Here is a 25,838-nt window from a genome sequence, read left to right on the forward strand (position 1 = left end):
CAAGGAGGAAGAGACTCAGATCTGCCAAAGAAGCTTTCATAGTTTGTTTTTCTTTAAGCCCCGAGGGGTCAAAACAGTTGTTATTCAATTTTAGTTCTTTGATTTTCCGCAATTCAGTTGTTCTTTCTGTTTTCTCTTAGCTGCTACTTCAATACTTTTGTTGTTGAATCGATCGTCTGAATCTGAAATTCTGAAATTCTGTTGATTGTTTACCGGAGATCGTTCATGAAATGGAGTTTTCAGTGCAAGTTGTCTTGAATTTGATGGTTTCTGTTTTCGTTCTCTTTGCTAGTTTAGATCTGTTCTGATTTTGAAGTAAGTTCTGCGTGATTCTATGATTTATGTTTAGATCTGATGTTTTGGATGGAGTATGCGATGCATGTTTGTTGGAATATGGTGATTTCTGGAATAGATCTAGCTTAGATTATTTTCGTCGCTCTGTTTTTGATTCCTCATAGTTAGATCTAAGTTTTAGCTCGTCAACTTGCATGGACATAGGATGGACCTTTAGATCTGTTTTCTCTTTAGCAAAATCGCATGACCAAGCGGACCATCTGGAGCTCGGAGGAGTGCGTCGCGCTAGCGAAGGCGTGGATCAGTGTGGTTGAGGATCCATACGTCGGGGCGAACCAGCACATCGACCGGATGTGGTGGCGCATTAGCCAGAGCTACCTCCAGTTCAAACCAGCGGCGGGGAAGCCCCACAACTCCGAGCAATGCCGGAAACAGTGGGATCGGTTGAAGAAGCCGCTCAGCCGATTTGCCGGCATTTACACAAACAACCTCCGCTCGGCAACCAGCGGCATGTCCGCCGAGAATGTGAAGCTACTGTCTCACCAGCAGTTCCCTGACTCCGAAAAGGGCTTCGGGGAATTCAAATATTGAGATGTGTATCTCGCGGTGCAGGATTCGCCCAAGTTCAGTGCTGGTGTGGAATTCGGCTGGCCGAAGCGAATGAGGATCAGCGCATCCGGAGATTACAGCAACAGTGTTGGTTCCACTGAACTCCCCCCCGCCGATTCAGAGTTCCCCACTCCCACATCCTACGCCCGCCGCCGTCGCCCGATTGGGCAAAGGGCCGGGGAGCGTTTGTCGAGAGGAAGTCCCAGGGAATCCTCATCCGCCGAGGCCCAATCGGCAGCACCCACCCAGAATGAGCCGGATCCCGAGAACCCCTCATATGCTCGCATCGCCGCACACGACGTCTTGTTACGTGCGATGCAGTAATGGCGCTCGGCGACCGACCCCCACTACAAGCGGAAGCTTAGACCCCTCCTCAACAGTATGCGCCGCGACTTGGGGTTCGACGCGATGACGGATAGCGACGGTGAGGGTGGCGGCGGCAGTGACAGCGAGAGGGGCGGCGGCGGGGACGGCGAGGGAACCGGCGGCGAGGAATCCGAGGAGTGAGGAGCCGGTTTTTATTTTAAAAATAATGTACTTTTTTTTAAATTAATTATGTATTTTTTTAATGAAGTATATTTTTTTAAAAATAACGTGTGTTCGTTTTCTCCGTATTCACGTCGAAATTTTAATTCCGTAAATTCTTTACTTCCGGAAATTGGTTAATTTGTGAATTTGTGAATTTTTTTTTATATGGGAATTCCGTCGGGAATTCCGCAGGGGAATTCCGCCACTATGCAAAGGGAATTTCGTATGACGTGGCAGAGCAGTGGGAAGTCCTTATGACGTGGCAGAGCAGTGGGAAGTCCTTATGATGTGGTAGTGGGAATTCCGCAGGGAATTCCATCGGGACATCCGCACCACTGCGGATGCCCTAAGTGTGTTGAATTCTTTATTTTATTTGGCATTTTGTGTTTTAATTTATTTGTTATGTATTTTAAATTGATCAGTTGCTACTAAAATTTAAGGATATAATTTGGGCGCTATTAATCTCACTTAAAAGTTTAATTAGGTCAAAATCATATTAAAAGTCGTTGATTGCTTATTTTTTACGGCTCCGCCCATTTTAGACCGAGTCTGGCCCGAGTTTATATGTGTGGGCTGTAATAGTTCAAAACTGTGATCAAAATGGTAAAATCGTCTTATGTTTAGGATATTTTTGGCCCTTTCTCATAGATAATGAATCTTATATTTACTTTATTTTGTTTTGAATATTAATCCCACCGTTCCTTTGGCGCGGGTTATAAGAAATTGTTTGACTTTATATTAAATGAAGATGTGTAGTGGTATAAGGGTCCCACATTAAGGAGATTGAGAATGTATTTAATGTCTATTTTTGGTAAGATTCCCAGTGGGAGAAACTTTGTCGGACGAACTAAAATGGTAAAATGGGGGACAAACTTTGGGAGACGAGTGGAGTAATTTTTATTTTTGAAATAATTAAAAAATATAATCAAAATGCTTCAATGGATCAAAATAAAATCGTAAAATCGACATATGTTTAGAATCCACGTTTGGCCCCTTACTCATAGATAAATGAATCTTATGTTTATTTTGTTTTGTTTTGAACATTAATTTTTATTTTTGAAATAATTTTAAAATATAATCAAAATGTTGAAATGGGTCAAAATCGGGTTAACACCCGTTGACTATTACTATTACACGACACCTTTCATTTTCGACTGATTCCGACCCGTTTTGAAATGTGTGAGATGCAATAATTCAAAATGTAATGTCTGGGACCAAATTCGTCAAATCACCATATATTTCAAACCTCTTTTGACCCTTACTATTATAAAAATGCACTTCCTCTGTTATATTAGCCCTTTCATTTTGACACACAGATGGAGAAGAAATATTTATCATGTTAAGTGGAGGGACAACAAAATAGGAGAGAAAATTAAATTAGAGCGACGAATAGAAAATAAAGTAGGAAAGAGAGTATTAGTTTTTGCCAAAAGTAGAAATGACTAAATTATCTTAGAACTTTCCAAAATGAAAAAAATGACTCAATTAACAAGGAACAGAGCGTATAACATGTTTTGTAATGTGTATTGTGGGATAACACCACACTGCAGAAAAGTTGGTAGTAATAAAAAATATGATAATTGTTGATGGGGCGAGCGGTTTGAGGGAGATGAAGAGAATGGTAGTTAAAATAGTATGAGTGGATAGTAGAACCTACATTATTAAATTAATACTCCCTACGTCATCTAAGTGGAGCATTTCTACTTCGGCACGAAATTTTATGTAGTGTTGCTTTAGGAGTGAAGTGGATAGAAAAAGTAGAGGGAGCGATATTTCTATGTTTAGAAATGTGTCATTTAGAGTAGGACATCCCAAAAAAAATGTGTCCCTTAGAGTGGGACAGAGGGAGTATAACTTTCCAAAAATGGAATGCATATATTTTTGGGACGGACAAAAAAGAAATGTGCAAATATTTTTATGGGACGGTGAGAGTATAATGGATGCCCTCACATGACCCAATATAAAGTATTCCCTTCGTCCCACAATAAGAGTCACATTTCACTTTTACCATAAATAGTAAGGAAGTCTCACATTCAACCAACTCACTTCACTCACATTTAATTATAAAGCCAATATAAATAAATGAATCTCATATTCCACTAACTTTTCCAACCCACTATTCTTTACATTTCTTAAAACCCGTGCGCACACCAAATGTGACTCGTATTGTGGGACGGAGGGAGTAAATGCTCATCAACAACAAAATCTAGTGATTTAGGTGATGGTTTCATTGCACTTGAAGAACGAAAAAGATGTTCCCTTTTCTTTACAGAGTTGCAAGATTAGAAGCAGAGTTGCAAGTTTAGAAGCAAGAGCTGATCAAAGAATCAAATTCCAGCATGAGGCAACAACAAAACGGCATTCCCCTACTTGGGTAACTGCACAACCACTACAGCAAAAGCTTGAAGAAGAATTCCGTGGCCAAATATGCAAAATGGTCGCCTTTCGTGTGCTGCATATCACGAAATACCTTTTTAGACTGCATATTCAACCCGTTGATTGAAAAGTGAAGAGATTTTTTAACTTTACATCCACCTAATGTTGGCCATATCTCTACGTCTCTGTTCTATGATGGAACAGCTTTGTGATTCCTCTGCGTTCACAATCCTGAAAATTTGATGCACCAAACATAAGTAGAAAATTTGGGAAAGTAACCTACTCTATCTATCTATCTATCGATTGCCTTAACTGACCTTGAACATATTCAAATAAAAGGGTTTGTCAGGATTCAGCCTTCTCAACTTCAAGTAAGTATATGCAAAGCTCAGCTGATCACGTGATGTAAATCGATCAACTTCATTGAACCAAAGGCATGAAAACAAATTTGACATTGCAGTATGTGCCCTGACAATGAATGATCCTTCAGGCACAACTACAGAAGAATGAAAGTAAAAATAGTGAGGTTGCAAAAACAAGCAAAAAAAGAGGCACTAATAGGTAGAAAACGAATTCGCTAAATAAACTCACAGCTTGGAAGATGAATATCTGGGTCTGACAAGTCATACTTGGTTAGACCATCAGACTGATAAAAATGGAACTGCTCGTCAATAACAGAGTGATTGTACTTATTTAGCCGTTTATTTTGGAGCACCTCCTCCCAAACGCAATGACGAGTATAATGATTTGAAATAGCATATTCTGAACCCGCTCGCCACAAAAAGTACTCGATGATCAGCATTGGATCAGCATTAAGGCGCAACTTACTATCAACCCAAATAGTATACCTAACCATTGAAAATGCCACAATCAAGATTTCAAATTACATATTCAAATCAACAAGATATTATCGAAAATGAAAATGAATCATGGATATTTTTGGCTAGAGGACCACCTAGAAGACGGGAAAAGGCGATGAGACAAAATTTTGGCACCTTTCCAGTTTTCCGCATATCTTCATATGGTAAGTTCTTCACAACAACTATCCTCCATAACCCAATGTGACCTTTTTCGTCAGGAATATTTCCTTCGGATGAGAGCTTAGCTAGAGTTTGCGTATCAACAAACATAACAAAGCAAACATTTTTCTTGGAGTACTCACTGATCTGCAATTAGTATGCCAATGTCAGTCCAAGAAAGTATGTATAGTTTAAGCAAACATATTGTCATGTAAAGGTATAACCAACCTACACAGTGCCAAGCAGGAAACAGCATATGCAACCTACAGCAAAAAAGGTTCCTGAGATCTATAGAGTTTTATGCCTTAATTCCATAATGACAAACTCCATCTTAGATGATGTAGGGAATAATAACTAGTAACATTTTGCGGTGATGGTGAGCTCACCCTTATCCCCATTATATAACTTTTCCCCCTCAGAAATAGGCAACTGATATACTGTAAAATTTCCTTCAATTTGTGAGAATGCACTCAGCTCCATAGGATTTGGAACAGCATGAACTAAAAAATACTACATTGTACACTAATTACAGTTCCACATAAAACAAAATATAACAAACTAACAAGACATTTTCAGAAAGGTATTAGTCCTTACCAATTTGCTAGTTGGTCTTCTCAAAAAGTCAAAGCTCCCAAAGATGCAGGAGGATACAACAATTTTACAAGCATTCATAAACTTTTTATCCTCCTCATCCAAATCAAACCCAGTGCTTGGAAATCCATCAGGTCCTCTCACAAAGCCACAACGAATAGTTTGATTAGTTGCATGGAAGGATTTCTCTCTATCCATAAAAGTCTGATGTCCTCCAAATCGTGCTTCGCTAGGAAGGATCCCCTGCTCTCTTTCAAGATACCTCAAGGAAAAACGAGCGAGCTTCACATTATCCTCAGGCTCTTGGAGGTAAGTAACGGAATCAAGAAAAGGTACCTCACAAGGAAAGTAGCCTGAAAATTTAAATGAGGTTAAACAAATCGGCATAGTACTTCCTGATTTAATGACCTTATTTACTATAATTAACGTTCGAGAAACACTGGCTCAAAAATCAATATTCTTATTCAGGAACTATATAGACACCTCACAAGAAAAAACTTCCTCGTATGATCTGTTCTGAAATGAGCTACCAGGACTACTTCACCCGAAATATCTAACTCGGTAAATATATTCTTTAATGAACATAAGCTGAACTTAGTTACACCTCAATATATCCATAAGTAACTGCTAAGAAAGCAATCGCTATATACTTACGCTGCCTATGCGGTTTTTTTGGTTGCTCTTTTACATAATTTGATACATTCTTCCGTTGCTCTGGAACGCCATTTGCCTTGGTTTCTTCCTCGGCTTCTTCCAAAAAAACTGTCTCTTTAAATGAATATACCAATAGCAGTATCAGTTCCGGTCATGAGAAAGTCAAACAAGTATGAGATTGTGTGTAAATAAAAAAGACACTCAATATAAGAATAAAAAATTTTATCATCACTTTTTAAGCAATCTGTACACACCAAATTATCAGTTTTCAAGATTGACATTTGACAGTGAGATGTCACTTTTTTATCAAGACCATCAGGGAAAAATATTACAACAAGAATAGAACCATCTCAAAATTTCATCAAAGATCCTGAGGATGTAGTCAAAAATCTGTAAGAGATCATTTAAGAAGAGGATGGCAAGTGACAGCATTCAGTTTTAAAAGCACAAAGCATACATCACAACACAACAAAGTTCCATCAATGTAGTACGTGGCAATATAACTCACCATATAAATGCATCTTTATCCCAAAGTATGTGAAATATATCAAGAAGAGGACGGCAAGTAACAACATTTTTGTAGAAATCCGACCAAACTTCCTTCCTCGGCGAGAAGCCAGCAAATGTTTCTCATTTTGAATCTGCGACTTGTTTCCAAACCACCAATGCATTTTCTCTTATACGAAAGTTCAGTGTTGCTCATGCAAGCCATCAGGATACACATCCAAAGTCTCAACTATGAAACAACTCATCTGCAAGATACAAAACGTCCACAATATATCAATCTACAACTACAAACACTGAAACGATGTTTTAAAAAGAGAGAAAATCCAGCTCCAAAACTAACTCAAATAAAGTCCGCACACACCTTGTAACAAAAAAAAAACTCTTCAATTTATGCTAATTTAGCAACTCTAGGGTTCTAACCAGACGCTGCGTGCTCCCTAATCTTCAGATTTTCACTGTGCAAACAGGTTTTTTCACTGTGCTCCCTCATGCGTCTCCTTTTAATGAAACGCATGACGGAGATGCGTCTTTTACAGAGACGCATGAGGGACATGCGTCGTTAAATTTTTATTTTTTTTCTTTATTTTTTTTGAAAGACGCATAAGCGTCATGAAAATGAAAGACGCATGACGCTTATGCGTCTTTGCCTGTGACGCATGACGCTTATGCGTCTTTCAAAAAAAATAAAGAAAAAAAATTAAAAATTTAACGACGCATGTCTCTCATGCGTCTCTATAAAAGACGCATCTCCGTCATGCGTTTCATTCTCCCAAAGGCGGAATAAAAAAAAAGTCTAATACACTCGAGGAATGTTATCTATGGTCTAGAACAAAAAAAGAAAAAACCCTTTGCAAACAGTAATAACAAGCAATTATATGAAAAATTAGCTTATCCGGTCATTATACAGATTGATCACAGAATATACTATCTAAATTTACATTTGCGCTTAAGGAAAACCACAATATCGCATTTCATATGCCGATTTCTAGAAATACCATGTACTATATGCTAAGGGTTTAGCATTTGATTGGTAGGAAAAAAAAGATGTTAGGAAAATTGACAGCGAAGAAACTGGAGTTGGGGATTACCGATTGAATCTTCCCTTGGTTGAACGTAGTTGAATATTTTAGCGCGCGATTAGGAGTCGTGAAGGAGAAGAAGATACAGAGAAATGGCTGGGGCGGATCTAAGCTTAATCTGCTGCGCTCAAATTGGCTTCTTGATAGCACTCACTTTTATTTCAAGTAATTTTAGTAATGTCACTTATATTTAACTATAGTAGCATTATTTTATAGTATAGTACTAGTACATTATATTCCATCCATCAAAATGTATTACTACTACATTCTTAGTTACTTGCAAAATATGTGTTATTTTAATTGAAATTAATCAACATATAATGATAAAATTTGGCTTGTGTCAAGCCTCGATAACAAATTCAGCTTATTATCTAAAATAAAGATTTCGACAAATACAAATACTCAGAAAATTTGTAGGGTTCCCAAACTGAACTTAGTAATTTTTATAAAATCCAAACTTAAATTACGAAATAAAAAAATTGATTTTTTATTCAATTTTATGGGAACATAAGATTTCAATATCATAGTGTCGGTAGCACTTAGGGTATCCACTATAGAGTGGACGCGGCTATAGGCGGGCGGGCTATAGTGGCAAGGTTGTCCGCCCCGGGGGTGGACGTGGCGGGCGTGGCGATGGGGGCGGACGTGCGATCGCCGGGTGCGGGGCGAGGACGCGGCGGGGGGGCATAGCCGCGCCTATAGGCGCGGCGACCATAGTGGCGACATCCGCCGAGGCGCATGCGGTGCCAATTTCAAAAAATTTTTTGTTTTGTTTTTTTTCTCTATAAATACCACTCCTCACCACCTATTTTTCACCATTTTCACAAAATCCCTCCACTCACTATCTACACAACCACTCTCTAAAAAATGCACCGAGGAGACGACGAATCACCCGACTCTTAGGAATCGGGATATGGCAGCAATCCATCAAACCCCTCGGGCTATCCTTCGCAGCCATCGGGTTTTGGCGGATATGCTTCTCAGCCGTCGGGCTTTGGCGGAAATGCGCCTTCGTCCCAGCCTTGGAGTTGGAATCAATCTCCCCCACCGTGGGCATCGAGTCCACCCCTTCCTCCATCTCAGTCGTGGAGGTCTTCTCCAACTCCGCCACCTTTACAGTGGAATCTGAGTCGTTCCGTATTTGGAGATTACAGACCCAACCTAGACACGCTTTACCAGCCGCGTTCGGGTTCCCCTTTCCAAGCCAGCCAATCTCCGTTTACCAAGGCAGATCAAGACGCGTTTGATACTATGATGGGTCTACTCAGTTCTGGCATCCCAGATACGTCGGGAGCACGGGTGGAAACGCCCGTTCCGACCCGAGGAGGTAGCTGCAGTCGGGGCAGAGGAGTTCAAACCTGAGGCGCGTCATGTTTGCATACGAGGAGTTCAAACCCGACAGCGCCGAGAGGCGCGACCTAGAACAGCTCCGGAAAAAGTGGGGTAGGATTCTCCATGCGACCAAGCGGTTCGCGTCCATATACGGCGCCGAGAGGCGCGACCTAGAACAGCTCCGGAAAGAGTGGCCGCAGCGCAGTAGATGTTAAGAACCTGTCTGAGGGCCAATACCACACGGAGGGCTGGCCGAAGTTCACCTTGTAGGAAGAGTATCTTGTCCTCGCGGATTGTCCGAAATTCAGGTCGATCGTTGCGAACGAGGTGAGAACAGCTCCCGGGCCAAAGCGCCCAAGGCACAACCTTGCCGGCGACTACAGCAGTGGAAGCGGCTCCCAAGAGTTCGAGCAGTCCGACGAACAAGTCGAAGAGCCAGCCGATACTCACACTAGGCGACGACGGCCCATGGGACAACAGGCCTCTATCCACAGCGCCAGAGGGGGTAGAAGGGCCTCCCGCCTATCGGCGGGCGCGTCGGGATCGCGCATCCAACAGCCCTCCCCAATCCCACAGCCCACGGTGCAACCCCACGAGGTATTGGCCAATACCATAGACGTGCAGTTGATGCAACAATTGCAAGACGTATGCAGGTCATACACAGGGGAAACTGACCCGTACGTCAGGAACGTCTACAAGAGGCTCATCAATAGGATTGAGAGTCGACTGGGGTTGGTTGATAATGCGCCTGGGGATACCGCGGCCGGCAGCAGCGAGAGAGGAGGAGGAGGAGAAGAAGAAGAAGAGGAAGACGAGGAAGCCGACTCCGACACCGAGTAGACGATGGCGGAGTTTTGTAGTTGTATTTTATTTTAATTATTCGTTGTATAATTTTACCGGTTTGCAATACAACGAATATTCGGCCCTAATTACCTCGTATTCTAGTTATTTACACTGCGATTATTTAAATTACACTTGATTGAAACTAAAAATATTAAAAAATGAAAATTGATTATAAAATTTGGGGGCTATTGGAGGTGTCCACTATAGTGGCGGAAATAGAATTTTGGGGCTATGGACAACAAGATTGGGACTATGGACAAAAATTGGAGCGGGGCTATTGGGCGTGTCCGCCTTATAGTGGACACTCTAAAACTGGGCTGACCAATGTGGACTAGTTTAGAATTGGGCCACACATCATTTACTTCCTCGTTAGTTGCTAAGGGGGAAATTCTTACATTAAGGCCAATATAGCCTCAAAACCTTATTCAATTCGTCCACGAATAATCGTCTTATTTTGTCATTTTTATTTGTCCATTAATAAATGTTTCATTTACATTATTATTAGTTTTGGTAATAAATTTCACATTTCACTAACTTTATTTTACTCACATTTCAATATAAGACTAATATACTCTCTTTGTCCCCTAAAAATAAAAACTTTTGAAACGGCACGGAGTTTTAATACGAAATTAGTAAAGTAAGAGAGATAGAAAGAAAAGTAGGTTAGTGAAAATGGATCCCACCTTAGAGAGACAGAAATTTAATAATATACAAAGCTTCTATTTTTAGAGGACGGACAAAAAAAAGAGTTTTTATTTTTAGAGGACGGTGTGAGTATAAAAGTATGACCCACTTTTTACTACATTTCTTAGAACTCGTGTCCTACCATAGTTGGGCTTGTATTGATGGACACAAGGAGTAACATTTTCTCTTCAGTTGCAAAGGGGGGAAATTCTGACATTAAGTCAACAATACATGTTCAGCAGATTTTCTTTTACTTCTAAAAAAAAGATGTGTTTCTATTTCGTGTTTCTTGAGAAATGCATATATCTAACCCGTCTTTAGAAAACTAAAAAAAATTCGAATGGCACAAGTGGTTAGAGGGGCGGTGGATGATTTTTATGTGCGTCCATCCGAGTTTGAATCCCTTCTGGACCGAATTCTTCTTTATTCTACTTAGAACTCAAGTGGACAATTTAAAGATCTTACGACGCATCTATAACTATTTATACGATTTGTCTTTTTTATTTCTCTAAATAAACGTTAGATATATTGTTTCTTCAAATACACTTTAAATATATGTCTCGCAAGGGATGCGAAATCGAACCGCATCTTTCCCTCTCTTGGAACTAAAAAGACCTCCCAAATACAAAATTTTTTTTCCTGATATTTCATCTACTTTGAGATTGTCGCTTGCTCAAAGACTTCGAGTAATGGCAATGGAATTAGAAGAACTCGTTGACTTTCTCTCAAATGATTCCGGATTCATCATCTAACTCCCTCTCTCTTAATCACTAAATGTAGCTGTTTAGATCTTCTTAAATTTGGTTACGATTCAAAACTAGAACTGGGTCCGCAGTGCAACTAGAACAATAATTTTGCTTTCGATGGTCCTGTTACGATTTGGAAAATATTTGAATAAAAACTTGCAATTTTGGAAGTCTATTTTATTACCCGTGTGATGCCTATTTTTATGGGATCAAATGAATATTTGGTTCAGTTTTGGATGTCTCATTTATTATACGGAGTATTATAGTTATTGTAGCGATACTAATCGAACTCCCCCTAAGAGCATCAGCAATGAGGGACGTCTACGCAGAATTCCCACCGGCGTGCGAGAATTTCGTGGCGGACGCCCGCCATTACGCGTCCCAGGCACAGATACGGAATTCCGCGAAGGAATTCGCAGTTCCGCGACGTTCCGTGGAATTCCGCGGGGAATTCCGTGCGGACGTCCGCCATTGCGTTGACGCCCGCAGAATTCCGCTTTTTTCATTAAATATTTTTTTTCGGTTCCTATATATACATCCCGTTGAACTTCATTTCATTTGCACCACTTGTATTAACAAGTTTCTCTCTCTCTCTCTCGAAAAATACCTTTCTTTCGAATCAACAATGGAGCACCACGACAGCGATTCCCCTGCCTCGAGCGAGTCACCGGCGCCCCATTTTCCCATCGGCGGGAGTACGCCGATGTCCGCTGCGATGCCTCAAATGTCGGGGATGATGCCCCAGTCTCAAATGCCACCGGGAATGATGCCCGGGTACTACAACATGTACCCGCAGTGGTATGGGATGATGCCCCAGATGCCCGGGGCGAGGCCGGGGATGATGCCCCAGATGCATGGGTCGTCTGTCGTTGCGGTGGGAGTAGGCAGGGGGTCCCCCAATCGCCGGTGGACAACGTCTATCGTTCCTTTATGGATTTACTGTCGACGGACAACCCGACGAGCTCTCCTCTCGAGACTCAGTTCGCTGGCGTCGACACATTCTCGTTTGACGAGTTGGGGCTTTCTCCGGTCCGGGATACTCCCGCCAGCGCACCACCGGCGACGGGATGGCAGGGAGGACCGGGCGAATGAGGGGCAGGGGACGGGGCGTCCCGGTGTACAGAGGCGAGCTGGGGGAGGGATCCAGCGGGAACAAGAGGACCGTCTGGAGCATGGACGAGTGCGTCGCGCTGGCGAAGGCATGGATCAGTGTAGTGGAGGATCCATACGTCGGGGCGAACCAGCACATCGACTGGATGTGGTGGCGCATTAGCCAAAGCTACCTCCAGTTCAAACCGCAAGGGGGGAAGGCGCACAACGCGGAGCAACACCGGAAACAGTGGGAACGGTTGAAGAGGCAGCTCAGCCGATTTGCCGGCATTTACACAAACAACCTCCGCTTGGCAACCAGCGACATGTCTGCCGAGGATGTGAAGCTGCTGGCTCATCAGCAGTTCCCCGACACTGAGAAGGGCTTCGGGGAATTCAAGTATTGGCCGGTGTTTCTTGTGGTGCAGTCTTCGCCCAAGTTCAATGCGGGTGTTGAATCTGGCTGGCCGAAGCGGACGAAGATCAGCGCCTCCGGAGAGTACAGTAGCAGTGTTGGTTCCGCGGAACTCCCCCCCGCCGAGGCAGAGTTCCCCACACCCACATCGTCGGCCCGCCGCCGTCGCCCGGTTGGGCAAAAGTCCACGGCGCGGATGTCGAGGGGAAGCACCAGCGGATCCGTCGAGGCTCAATCGGCAGCACCCCCCAAAACGATCCCGAGAACCCCTCATTCGCTCTCATAGCGCGCACATGAAACCTTGTTACGTGCGATGGTTGGATGGCGCCAAGCGACCGACCCCCATTACAAGCGGAAGCTTAAGCCCCTCCTCGAAAGTATGCGCCGCGAGTTGGGGTTCGACGGGATGTCGAACGATGACGGCGAGGGGGGGCGGCGGCGACGGCGGCGAGGAATCCGAGGAGTGAGAAGCCGGTTTTTAGTTTTATAATAATGTACTTTTTTTTAGTAATTATGTATTTTTTTAATGAAGTATGGTTTTTTTTTAAATAAAGTGGTTGCATTTTCTCCGTATTCGCGTCGAAATTGTAATTCCGTAAATTGTTTAATTCCGGAAATTGTCTAATTTGTGAATTTGTGAATTTTTTTTAATGTGGGAATTTCGTCGGGAATTCCGCAGGGAATTCCGCTACTGTGCAGTGGAAATTTCGTATGACGTGGCAGGGGCAGTGAGAAGTCCGTATAACGTGGCAGGAGGTGTTTTTGAGAATTCCGTCGCGAATTCCGCTCTATTGCTGATGCTCTAATCTAGCTTTTATTTCTCTTAATTCCATGTAAACGTGTTATTACTCCCTAAATAATTACAGAAATATTGAAAAGTCCACGTAGAATTTCCTCAAGTCAGAACGATTAACTGTCGTGTTTATCATCAAATTGATTGATATGTTGTTATCTAGTGAGATATCTTTCAAGTAATGAAAAATGAGCACATATATATTTAAATATACAAAGACATTGTGGGATCAACCCAGAACTCTTCAAGTGTGTGTGATTATCACTTTTGAGGAGTGACTATTCACCCCAAATTGATCCGTCCAATCATCTCTACCTAGGGTTTCTTCACCGGAATTTCGATTCAATTTTTTGTCGGCATCTCCTCGATCGGCGATGTTAGGTATTGAGATGATGAATGGCGTCAAAGTGTCGGACGAGATGTTGGGGACATTCGCGCCGATAATCGTCTACTGGCTGTATTCGGGGATTTACGTCTTGCTAGGCTCACTCGACGATTACCGGCTGCACACGCGCAAGGATGAAGATGAGAAGAATTTGGTGTCCAAGAGCGATGTCGTCAAAGGCGTGCTCCTCCAGCAGGCGGTTCAGGCCGTCGTCGCCTCCCTTCTCTTCGCCGTAAGTAGTCTTTTTCTATGTTCAGTTTTTTTTTGTTACTGCTTGCTTGGCTGCAGATTTGGAATCTGCCTTTGTGCGTTTTGGTTGAATTTGCCTGTGAATTTGGGGATTTGCTTGGCTGTCATAGCTGTGTTTATTTACGAGATGTATTGTGAATTTGTGATCATATTGAATGGTTGATCAAGGGGATGTAATAGGTTAGTCCTATGCTGTTGTATGGAAATTGCAATTGGTATTGATGATTGCTGTTGCCTAATTATCTGCAGTTTTGTTGGATTACTAGTATGCTTTAATCCGAGGCATCAGATTGTTGAAATATTTCTTCGATCTCTCTGGATGTGCTTTGTCTTCTTTCCGTGGTTGTGTTCTGTGTAGCATACAGCGAAATGCAGCTGTGTTTCCTTCAGTTGTCAGTAGATTTTAGATTATTGAATGCTTAGAGCAGTTTTTTAGCACTATCTGCTTCTTCAAGCTCAGTGGAATGTTCTGGGGAATGAGCTTATAAATGCGGCTTAAGTTGTTGGGCATGAATACGCCAAGCGTCAAAGCATTTTCTTCGATTTAGGAAGCATTTATGATAACTGGTGATCCACATATATATGAACCAGCAATTAATATTCCGTGGTATGTCGAAGCTTATTGTGCATTGAATACTTGCCCTGTTTTGGCTAAATAAATTTTAGAATATATATACGCCTTTATAAAACGAAAAATATTTAATATTCTTGGCCTACTAATGATTTCTTTGGCTGATTCTTATTAAAATAATAACAAGTACTCCTAACTTTATAAATTTCAACTTAACCATATGAAGATGTCTTTTTAACTCTCACTCACATCAGTTTTTCTGTTTCGTCTTGAATAGGTAATCTACTTGGTCGTAGATAAATTGAAAAGACAATTGAGTTGGCGTAGTTATTTAAAGATCTACTTTAATGAATCGTATATTGGAATTTGGCCGCATGGTACATTATTCTTTTTTGAGCAGACAAGTTGCTTAGATCTTACCTACAACTGCATTACCATTAGAAAGAAAGTCACTATTAATTTTAAGATGCTTTGGTTACTAGTTGTCGTCTTCTGACACTTTATCTAGTTGGATAGATTAAATGTGATAACTTGCGACTCATCTGTGATATAAGTGTAAAGTAATTTGAACGTAAAGAACACCCGATGATCATAGAGTTTGTGCAAGAAAAATACTCCCTTTGTCCCACAATAGTAGAGGCATTTCTTTGAGGCATGGAGATTAAGGAATGGGTGTTAAGTGAGTTAAATGGAGAGAAAATAAAGTAGACAAGTGAGGGAAAATAAAGTAGAAGAGTAAATAAAATAGATAATTGAAGAGATAGTTAAGTATGCAGAGCAAAAGTAAGAGAGATTAAATGTGTTGATTTTTGTCATAAAGGGAAATGACTCAACTATAGTGGGACTACCAAAAAAGAAATTTGACTCAACTACAGCGGGATGGATGGAGTATTTAACTTCAGAGTTTCAACTATAGGATTAGTACTTTCCGGAGATTGTTTCTTCATCCCCAGATTCCACCTGTAATTTTGGAGACATGCTTCCAAATGATTTATCATTGAATAAGGACAGATGGCCCATCTCATGATTATATTGTTGGTTCTGGTGGCTTGAATCTCATGCTGGCTGAAGTGGTGGTAACACTCTTTGATTTTGATGTTGTGTCATGGGGATATCTTATCTGACCGAGTTATGGATTCACCTCTGGATATTTGCAACTTGCCTATTCTAAGAAATTAAAGAGGCTGTTGTTTTCAATCATATTACTTAGTTGAGCTGTATTTGTTGAATGAGGTACCCTAGGGCCTAGCCTTCTCATTTTTTATTTATTTTTTCGATTCTGTTCATTACTTAAGAGTCATTTTTGTCCGAATCTTTTGTATGACATCTACTTAAGTGACTATTCTTGACATGATGTGGTATTATATTTTTTAAGCGGAAAATCTTGCATTCTAGAACTGCCATATGTGAGATAACTAATGCTCAGTATCACCTTTAGAAAATTTGCTGGTCGAATGTATTTCTTGTAAAATGTGTAGTTTGGTTATGTAGCATTTCTCAGGCATGTTAAAGACTTGAAAATCAGAAAACTCTTTTGGCTGTGTAGTTTATGATTTTTGTTTGCCGCACAAATTTCTTTTTTGGCTGTGTAGTTTATTAACTTTTTTGGCCGCACAAATTTTGTTTATTTATCTGGATCTAACTCTGTTTGGATAATTTTGTAATGTTGATTGTGCTAGCTTAATATTTCAGTTTTACATCCTCATATTTATCATTATGTTGGCTAGCTGTTGTTTATCAGTTTGTACTATGCAGATTACTGGAAGCGACAGCGATCCTGCGCACGCTCAGGTGACTTCCCTCATTGTTCTTGCTCGGCAATTCTTGGTTGGGATGATGGTGTTAGATACCTGGCAGTACTTCATGCACCGCTACATGCACCAAAACAAGTTCTTGTACAAGCACATCCATTCTCAACATCACCGGCTGGTTGTCCCTTATGCGTTTGGAGCTCTGTACAACCACCCTATTGAAGGCCTGCTTCTGGACACAGTAGGCGGTGCTCTATCCTTCCTGGCATCAGGCATGTCTCCTCGAGCTTCCATCTTCTTTTTTTCGTTTGCTACCCTCAAAACAGTCGATGATCACTGTGGGCTATGGTTACCGGGCAATCTCTTCCACCTTCTCTTTAGAAACAACTCTGCCTATCACGATATCCACCACCAGCTCTACGGCAATAAGTACAACTTTTCCCAGCCATTCCTTGTGATGTGGGATAGGATCCTCGGTACTTACATGCCGTATTCGCTTGAGAAGAATGTCAACGGGGGCTTCGAAGCACGACCCTCAAAAGAATACAAGGAAGACTGATTTTAACAACAATCACTTGCTGTAACAATTTGTATCACTACAGGTTTTGTTTATTTTTTTGAATTGTTACGCCGGCATTGTTTAGTGATTATGTGCCGGCATTGTGTAGTGATTATGAGTGCTCTTTATATTCGTACATATACATATTCGATGTGCATGTACAACGATTAGCTCTTCTTAATATAAACATTTGAAGAATGGAAAAAGAAAAAAAAAACAGTATGTACTATTAATACTACTTAATTTTTATTACTCTCTGTTCCGTGTAAATAGAATTGTTACTATTTACAGCATTTACAATAGCAAGGACTTCCCCATGGACTAGTACTAGGAGTCTAGGACTTTCCAAAAACACATTCTACCACGTCATATGGACTTTTCATCCTACTGTCACATCACTAGGATTTCCCATTGCACAATAGTGGACTAGCACTATGACATCCCAACAACACAATTTCACATTTTATATACAAAATTTAAATCCGGAATTAAAATTTTGACACGAATACGGAGAAAATGCGAACATTTTATATAAATAAATAAAAACATAGATAATTAAAAAAATACATAGTGAAATAAAAAAAATACATAGTTCAAAGAGAAAATAATACTCCCTCCGTCCCTCGGCACGGGTTTTAAGGAAGTGTTTGAATGGTTGGTGTAGTAAATGGAGGTAGGTAGTGGAATGTGGGACCTCTTTGACTTTTGGTGTAATAAATGTAATTTAATCAATTCAATGTTTAATTTAAATTTAATGTTCAATCTACATTTAATGTTTACTGCCAAAAACAATGCAATTAAATTTAATTGTATACTCATTAACCAAATTCAATGTTCACTGCCCCAAAAATGCAAAATTAAAGCTATGCAATGCAAAGAATTCGTACAAGCTGTGATTAAGTAGGCAAGTTGCATATCAATTCAAACTCCTCCCAAAACTTGAGAGGGAAGGCCACTTTCATTTAATGGAGGAAATTCTTACAAGGAGGGAAAAAATACAAGCAAATTCAAAGTGTTCACCAACTCCTATAAATACATTAATTTCTACTCTCCATTTAGTTCCACCAACCAAAAAAAAAGGAAAAGCTATTGGTTTTGTATTAGACCCTCAGAAAATTTTCATCACCGGGCCTGATGGAGAATGAGGTGGTCAGAGTGTTGGTCACTGATCAGGAGCAGCAAGGGCAGTGGCAGGGGCAAGGTGGATGGCATCGGCCTACATTAGCATTGACTAGCCAACAAAAAAACCTCATTGCGCAGTTTCTTCTACAGCGAAGTACCGCTGGAGTGCTGCCAAGAGGTTCTTGTGCAGAGGCTGCCAATAAATTCAACATCCACAAAAGGACAGCAGAGAGAATATGGCACATCAGTAAGCAGCAGATAGACAGAGGGGAACCTGTCATGATGCAAGGCAAAGTAACAGGTTATCAACACAAAGACACACTCATGTTAGATGAAGACAAGTTTAGAAACTTGTCCATGCTTGAGAGATCAACCATAAGGAAGGTTGCTTCTAAGATGGAAGTAAGCAAGACAACAATTGGTAGATTTCTTAAGAGTAATCAATTGAAACCTCATACAAGTGCTATCAAGCCTACACTTACTGAAACCAACAAAATTGCAAGGATGAAATGGTGTCTTTCTCATATTCAGCCTACAATCGTTGAAGGTAAACTTCTTTACCATTCAATGCACAACATTGTTCATATTGACGAGAAATGGTTCTACATGACAAAGACATCAGATAGATACTACCTGTTGCCGGATGAAGATGTGCCATACAGGTCCTGTAAGTCCAAGAGATTCATCACTAAAGTGATGTTCATGGCTGCTGTGAGTAGGCCACTTTGTGGGCCTGATGGAGACATCATATTCGATGGTAAAATAGGGTTATTCCCATTTACAGAACAGATACCAGCCCAAAGAAGTTCAAAGAACAGGCCAAAAGGGACAATGGAGACAAAGCCTATTCAGTCAATTACCAAGGAAGTCATGACAGCTTGTCTCCTAAACAAGGTATGCCACTTTTTATGTCAATAAAGCTATCAGACATCATATTCATGTCATCACATAGTCACATACACATATCATTGCCAGATTATACCATCAATCAAAGCCAAATGGCCAGCCAATGCAAGCAAGAAGATTTTCATACAGCAAGATAATGCCAAACCTCACCTTAGAGCAGCTGATCATCAGTTTGAGGCACTTGCAAGTACTGATGGATTTGAATTCCATCTAATTAGCCAACCACCCAACTCCCCAGACACAAATGTGTTAGACCTTGGGTATTTCAGGGCAATACAGTCACTACAAGATGACAAGATGGCCACAAATGTAGATGATTTGCTTAGAAATGTGTTTACCTCATTTGAAGAACTCTCACCACAGACTCTGAATAGAGTATTCATCACTTTGCAAAGCTGTTTGACAGCAATATTACAAGTGCATGGGAAGAATGACTACAAGATCCCTCATATGAACAAGAACAGATTGGAAAGAACAGAGGGGTTGCCTTTACAACTTCAGGTTGAAGAAGGGTTGGTGAGAGAGAGCTTGGAGTATCTAAAGCTGCCTGAAAACAACACTGGGGACTCATATGACATAGGGCGGCTTAACCATGCTTTAGGGTACTAGACATAAGTTTAGGGACTGGAGTTTACAGTATAAGCACCAACATATGTTGGTGTTTAAGATGTAAACTCTATTTTTTGTGCATATGCTGCATTTTTTGTTAATGCCATCAGAGAAGTGTCATCACATGGCATCAGCCTCCAAACCCTTCATAGGGGGTGGCTTACTAAGCTAAATAGGCTGCATTTTGTATAAACATCATCACTGTACACACTACTAAGTAATCAGTGAATATTTTTTGTATTATCACTTCAAATCAGCCTCCAAACCCTTCATAGGGGGTGGCTAATTTTTCAGAACAGCTTCATCACAGGGCATAAGGCCAACAAAACAAGGCCTAGGGACATCATAAGACACTAACAACAGCCTCCAAACCTGACACAGGGGTGGCTGGGTTAAGTATGCAGAAAAGCTTCATCACAGAGCATATGGACAACAACACAAGACCTAGGGACATCAGTACACACTAACACAGCCTCCAAACCTGACACAGGGGTGGCTAAGCTTCCCCTCAGAAATGCTATATCACAGGGTATATAAACAATATCACAATGCATAGGGACATCAGAGGACAGTTACAACAGCCACACAAATGCACATACACAGTCATCAACAATTCCCCCCTGCCTCAATATCACATAAACATGGATCAATATCATATACACAGTCAGGAACAATTCCCACAGCCTCAATATCACATACACATTGACCAATATCGCATAAACAGTCAGGAGCAATTCCCACAGGCTCAAAATATCACATAAACATGGACCAATATCGCATAAACATGGACCAATGCACATAAGCATGGAGTACATCAGAAATAGGCTACATTTTCCTAATGTCAAAAGCCTCCAAACCCTAAAAAAGGGGTGGCTCTGAATTAGAAAGAAACTCACAAATCAAAAGATATCCTTCATGCAAGGAAACATGATTAATAGCATAGCTTTTTCATTGTCGGTGTACTCTCTGATTGGCTCTACCGCCGGCTGCATTGCTCCATCTATGCCTTCCCCGATGTCATCCAAACCAATGGAAGGTGCTTCGCTTTCCCCCAAATTAACATAGCCTGAATGCGGCTTGAACTCCGGCCAATCAAAGGGGCCAAACGGAGGCTGAGTTTCAGATCCGGCGAAACCCTTAGCCGGATCTTCGGTTTCAGATCCGTCGGTTAATGGGGACGGAGATAGACTGTCAGGAACGTAGAAGCCCTCGGACGGAGGCTGAGTTTCTGATCCATCAAAACCCTTTGCCGCCGCTTCGGTTTCAGATCCGTCGAAGGCTTCCGACGGATCTTCAGTTTCAGATCCGTCAAAACCCTTTGCCGCCGCTTCGGTTTCAGATCTGTCCATGGCGTCCGACGGATCTTCAGTTTCAGATACGTCAAACACCAAATCGGGCCCTTCAACCACGGACCTACGACCAATTGCGTCGTAATCAACCCAGTCCGGCGGTGTTTCAGGGATGACGGTGTCCATTGTTTCGGAGGGAGGCGGAGGGAGACTGAGTGAGGCGGAGAGGGAGAGGAGTAATGAGAGAGATGTTGTCGAGAGTGAGAGTGAGAGTCGAGAGTGAGAGAGTTGAATCGAGAGTGAGAGAGTTGGACTGCAAACCCTAATGTTTGCATTTTCTTTTTTTTTAGTGTAATTAATGGCATTTTGTGTAAAATTTGCTAAACATAGAGGGTAATTTTGATGTCCAAAAATGGTAAGTGGGAAGAGTGACTCTTATTGGGGGACATCCCGAAAAGGAAATTAGCGACTCTTATTCGGGGACGGAGGGAGTACAATGCAACAAAAAAAACAACAATTTAAACAAAGTTTAGTAGGTCTTCATTTTCGACTATCGTTGTGCATGATATGAAGTGCAAATGAAATGAAGTGGAACGAGTCGGATATATAGAGTTGAAATATAAAAAAAAGTAAAAAAAAAAAATTCAAAAAATGCTCTCGTCCGTCAAGGACCCACAATAGCGGACGACCGAGAAATCCGACGGACGAGAGGTCGTCCGTCTAGCTCGTCCTTCGCGCGTTCGTCCGCCCTAATAGTGAACGTCCCGGACGGACGACCCGCTCGCCGGTCGGACGTCCGCCGGGACGTCCACTATTGTGGATACTCTTAGGGTGTTACAATATAATAGAGGCATCTCTATTTTTAGCAAAAGCTCACATAAATTTCTCTTGGTTTATTCTCTACTTTCCTCTCTTTTCAAATTTTCATTAATTTAATCTCTATTCATTTATCTATTTTATTTTCTTCCCTGAGTTAACATTTTCTATTGACGTTATTTGTCATTTGTTACTGTCAAATCTTAAAATCTAACGATTCAGATAATGGTTTAAAGTTTGTACTTTGTACAATATATAGAATTTGTATTTGATTACATTTCTATTTAATAAAATTGAGTTTATTTGCACTGTAAAAAATATATAAAATTTGTATTCAATTACATCTTCAACAATGTAAAATTGAGTGACTGAGGAAATAAAGAAGTTGCGTGGGCAAACTCTGTTTTATTTTTATTTTAAATTTTTTTCCCAAGCACGTTGAATCCACAATGCATTTTAATTTAGTAGTACAAGTAAGTTCTTTGATTTAATTTGATATATTTCATGTTTATTATCTTTTGCCTACATTGGAATAGTGTGATTTTGAAGTCTCCTATCACGACAAAAGCAACACATTTAACTACGAGTTCTTGAAAACATATGGGAGTGATGATACTAAAAATGTCTACAGCTACCTTTATACTATTTCCAGAGTTGATACTGTCATGCTTAAATACAATAGATCAAATATCCGGAAACATGTGAAGTAAATATAACATAACAAATTAATAAGACAAAATTGGAAGTGACATAAAGGAATCCAAAATGAGTTGATAATCATCAAATAGCCAAAAACTGGAAACCCTAATTAGTCAGATATCTCGACAAACCAAAAGATGAAATTCAAAAGAAGCAAAAGAAAATTACTGATATCAAGCTTAACACTCACTATAGTTCCATGATTAAAAACTATCTCAGCATAGAAATCACACTTAGCTCTTGCCAGCAACCTTTTCCTTCAGCTTCTGTATCTTCAACACCTTCTTCACGATCTTTTGTTCTTCCACCAAGAAAGCTCTGATAATCCTACAAAATCAAATAAGAGAAAAATATGAAACAGTTAGGCCTAAACTATTATTAATATGTGAAAGGAGGTAATCAAATGCAAGAACCAAAACTTGAACAAGTGAAAAGTAGTAACTAAATGTGAGAGACAACAAACCTTTCCCTCACAGCACCACCAGACAAAACACCACCATAGGCACGGTTCACAGTCCTCCTGTTTCTGGAGAGTCTAGACCTCTTGTACTCAGCAGGTCTCAAGTGAGGAATCTGATAGTAAACATCAAATATTGAGATCAATTGAACACAAACAAAAGCTTATCCTCATTTTCAACACATACTACACCATACATCACATAATTACAATTTTCCAACCTACTCTCTGCTAATCGATCAACTCTATTGTTTTCCAGAAAATGGTGCTTTGATTAAACATTAGAGTACTTAATTTTTCATAACCAATTGTAAGTATCATCCACCACTACTTTGTGGGCAATAAGCCAGCTAAGTTCATACTTGCATAACTATAATCCCCCTAGTTAAAAGGTATGCAACTCAGATTCTGTTTATTTTCTCATATCTTTCCTAATAAAAATTCTACTTTGTCAACATGCTTCACTAAACCTATAATGAGCAATACAGCAAACTAAACAAGATTAACATTAGCAAAATAATGGGTTGTTATATTAATAAATTGCAATGATAATTTGTAAGAGGCCATTTCACTAAACATCAATCAATTAGGAAGCAGGTCGTAAAGGCGATTCATTTACAGGTGGAAGTAAGTAATCATCAAGCCATTCATCAAAAGCAACTCAATAGTATAAGTGAACGCAATTGGTTAAAGGGCAAAAACACTCAAGAAAAATGTTACATACTCCACTAATAAATTAGGGGCAAACACTCAAAATTAGATGTTACTGTTCCCTGTCAAAACATAGACCACCATGGCAAGCAATAAAATGCAGTCAATTAGATTATTTTTAGTAATCAAAAGCTACAATTTCACAAACAACTATAATCGAATCTCACACACTACTTTAACAAAGAAACAATAAATAAAATAAAAAAATAAGCTATGCTTACCCCTTGGATTCTCTTGCCAGTAACGGGACACTTAGGGCCGCTTGCCCTCTTCTTCGTTGTCTGGTAAACTAGCTTCCCCCCTAAATTTCACACACAAAGCATACTCAATCAATTCATGAATCCAAATAAATCGGTTAAAACTAAAAACATAAAAAAACAATCAACGATTCCTTGAATCAATCTGAACAGCAAATCGGAAAAAAAAATAGAGCGAGAAGATTGTACACACCGGGAGTCTTGACGACCCGGTGCTGGTTGGACTTGGTGGCATAGCTGTGGCGCTTCCTGTAGGTGAGCCGCTGCACCATTTTTGGTAGCGAATGAGTTGCAGAGAGTGGCTGTGGAGGAGGATGAGGAAATGAAGAGAGATGAGTATTTAAGCTGCAGCCCTAGTTTCTAGGGTTCAGATTTTCCTTTGAAATCCACGGCTCAGATTCTCTGTTGTGTAACGGGCTGTCTGTCATTCCGTTTTCAAAAGCCCAATGCTCAATAATTAATTCCCAATTTCTACGCCCTTTTTCTTAGGCCCGCTTTATTGTCACTTCTTTTTTGACGGTAAGGGTTCCATAAGGAAAAGAGTTTATAATTATTTTCAGCATTTAGTTTTAGATTTTTATTAGTTTATAATTGGTTCTTAGAATGATTTGGGATAAAAAAAAAATACCGAAATATCAATATACCATACTTATTGTATTTAAAACTAAATTTTGTATGGTATAATACCTTACTAAATAACTTTGATATGATAACAATATCAATTATTTTTACTGCATTATATCAAAAATTCAATATATATTGTAATTTTGATATATTGTACTTCCTCTGTCTGTTATTAGGAGTCTCATTTTTTGGCGGCACGGAATTAAGAAATGTTAAGAAAAGTTGGCGAAAAAGGTTAGTGGAATGAGTCTCACTTGTATGTTAATGGAATGAGTCTCACTTGTATGTGAGTGAAATGAGTTAGTGGAATGTGGGACTCTATTACCATTTATGGTAAATATGAACCGGATTCATTGACAGACTAAAATGCAAAAACGAGACTCCTATTCACGGGCGGAGAGAGTAGTATATATCGACGTCAGTATATATCAACTATACGATATATATATATACTAAATATTATACTATCTAGCTAATTTATAAAAAAGTCTAACCTAAAATGCAAGTGCACATCCATCGTTTATAACAATATGGTTGCTCCAGGCGTACCGAATATTATAAAAGTTTGGCAATTTATATATACGTCCATTTTGAGATTTAGGTTTAGCCAGTAGCTAATTCACTATGTACCCTCTTCGCAGAATATGAAACTCGATATAACAATTCTCACCAAGTAAGCTCTTCTAGTGCTCCCATGTGTAGTTTTGGATTCGCTACAAATTATAAAAATATGGTTGATCCAGACGTAGAAGCACAATCACAAGATCTACATGGTAGCACTAGTAGAACTAAAGCTACTAGATGATTAGATATGTACTTGGAATCGCGTTATATTTTTCGAGATGCATGTCCTCTAGCCAACAATTGACGCCATTCAATGGAGGTCAACACATGAGAAAGAGTTTTTGATACTCGCAATAATGCCAATGATATTTTAGCTATTGACCAAGCGTTTAGTATCGACAGTTATGTCTTAGACGACAAAAGGAGTAAACTATCTGCCAAAAATATGGAAGCAAGTCAAGCAACTATTTACTCGATGATTAGGACAAAAGCAGACATGTGAAAATAAGAGCCAGATTGGAACACTCATGGAGAGTGATGGCGAAGAGTCATCGATGAGGAGGTAGGACCCATCGAACTATGACGATGAGTTGCGAGTACAATCGAGCCGAATATCTAAGCCACATAAGAGAACTATGTAGGCATTGATTCCTCATATAGATTATGGATACGTAGACAACTTAACTTAAATCTAAAAAGTCTAACGGTGA

The 25,838-nt window shown here is 40.2% G+C and overlaps 3 protein-coding genes and 1 pseudogene across 3 annotated transcripts in view; 2 read left to right on the top strand and 2 right to left on the bottom strand.

Annotated features, from left to right (window-relative positions):
* Window positions 1–25,838, top strand: part of LOC121755480 (40S ribosomal protein S9-2) — a 458,258-nt gene that overhangs the window by 424,690 nt on the left and 7,730 nt on the right. The window lies entirely within an intron of this gene.
* LOC121755469 lies at window positions 3,639–7,798 on the bottom strand (annotated as a pseudogene).
* On the top strand, window positions 13,748–17,231 carry LOC121755478 (sphinganine C4-monooxygenase 1-like). Its single transcript, XM_042150773.1, has 2 exons — window positions 13,748–14,176; window positions 16,520–17,231. The coding sequence occupies exons 1-2, from the start codon at window positions 13,934–13,936 to the stop codon at window positions 17,072–17,074; spliced, it is 798 nt and encodes a 265-aa protein (XP_042006707.1). The 5' UTR covers window positions 13,748–13,933; the 3' UTR covers window positions 17,075–17,231.
* Window positions 22,524–24,271, bottom strand: LOC121755483 (60S ribosomal protein L34-like). The gene is made up of 4 exons (XM_042150780.1): window positions 24,134–24,271; window positions 23,905–23,984; window positions 22,979–23,088; window positions 22,524–22,842 (listed from the first exon to the last, which is right to left on the bottom strand). Exons 1-4 carry the CDS (start codon window positions 24,210–24,212, stop codon window positions 22,749–22,751), a joined length of 363 nt encoding a protein of 120 aa, XP_042006714.1. The 5' UTR covers window positions 24,213–24,271; the 3' UTR covers window positions 22,524–22,748.

The sequence above is a fragment of the Salvia splendens genome, chromosome 11 (assembly GCF_004379255.2).
Source record: "Salvia splendens isolate huo1 chromosome 11, SspV2, whole genome shotgun sequence".
In the NCBI taxonomy this organism is placed as follows: Eukaryota; Viridiplantae; Streptophyta; class Magnoliopsida; order Lamiales; family Lamiaceae; genus Salvia; species Salvia splendens.

Bases quoted from the DNA above. Each gene is read 5' to 3' on its own strand.
- LOC121755483 (XM_042150780.1), bottom strand. From the start codon at position 24,212: ATGGTGCAGCGGCTCACCTACAGGAAGCGCCACAGCTATGCCACCAAG. The intron at 23,985-24,133 runs GTGTGTACAATC...TGTGAAATTTAG, and splicing joins CCGGGTCGTCAAGACTCCCG to GGGGGAAGCTAGTTTACCAG. The intron at 22,843-22,978 runs GTTTGTTGTCTC...TTGATTTTGTAG, and splicing joins GGTGGTGCTGTGAGGGAAAG to GATTATCAGAGCTTTCTTGG.
- LOC121755478 (XM_042150773.1), top strand. From the start codon at position 13,934: ATGTTAGGTATTGAGATGATGAATGGCGTCAAAGTGTCGGACGAGATG. The intron at 14,177-16,519 runs GTAAGTAGTCTT...TGTACTATGCAG, and splicing joins TCGCCTCCCTTCTCTTCGCC to ATTACTGGAAGCGACAGCGA.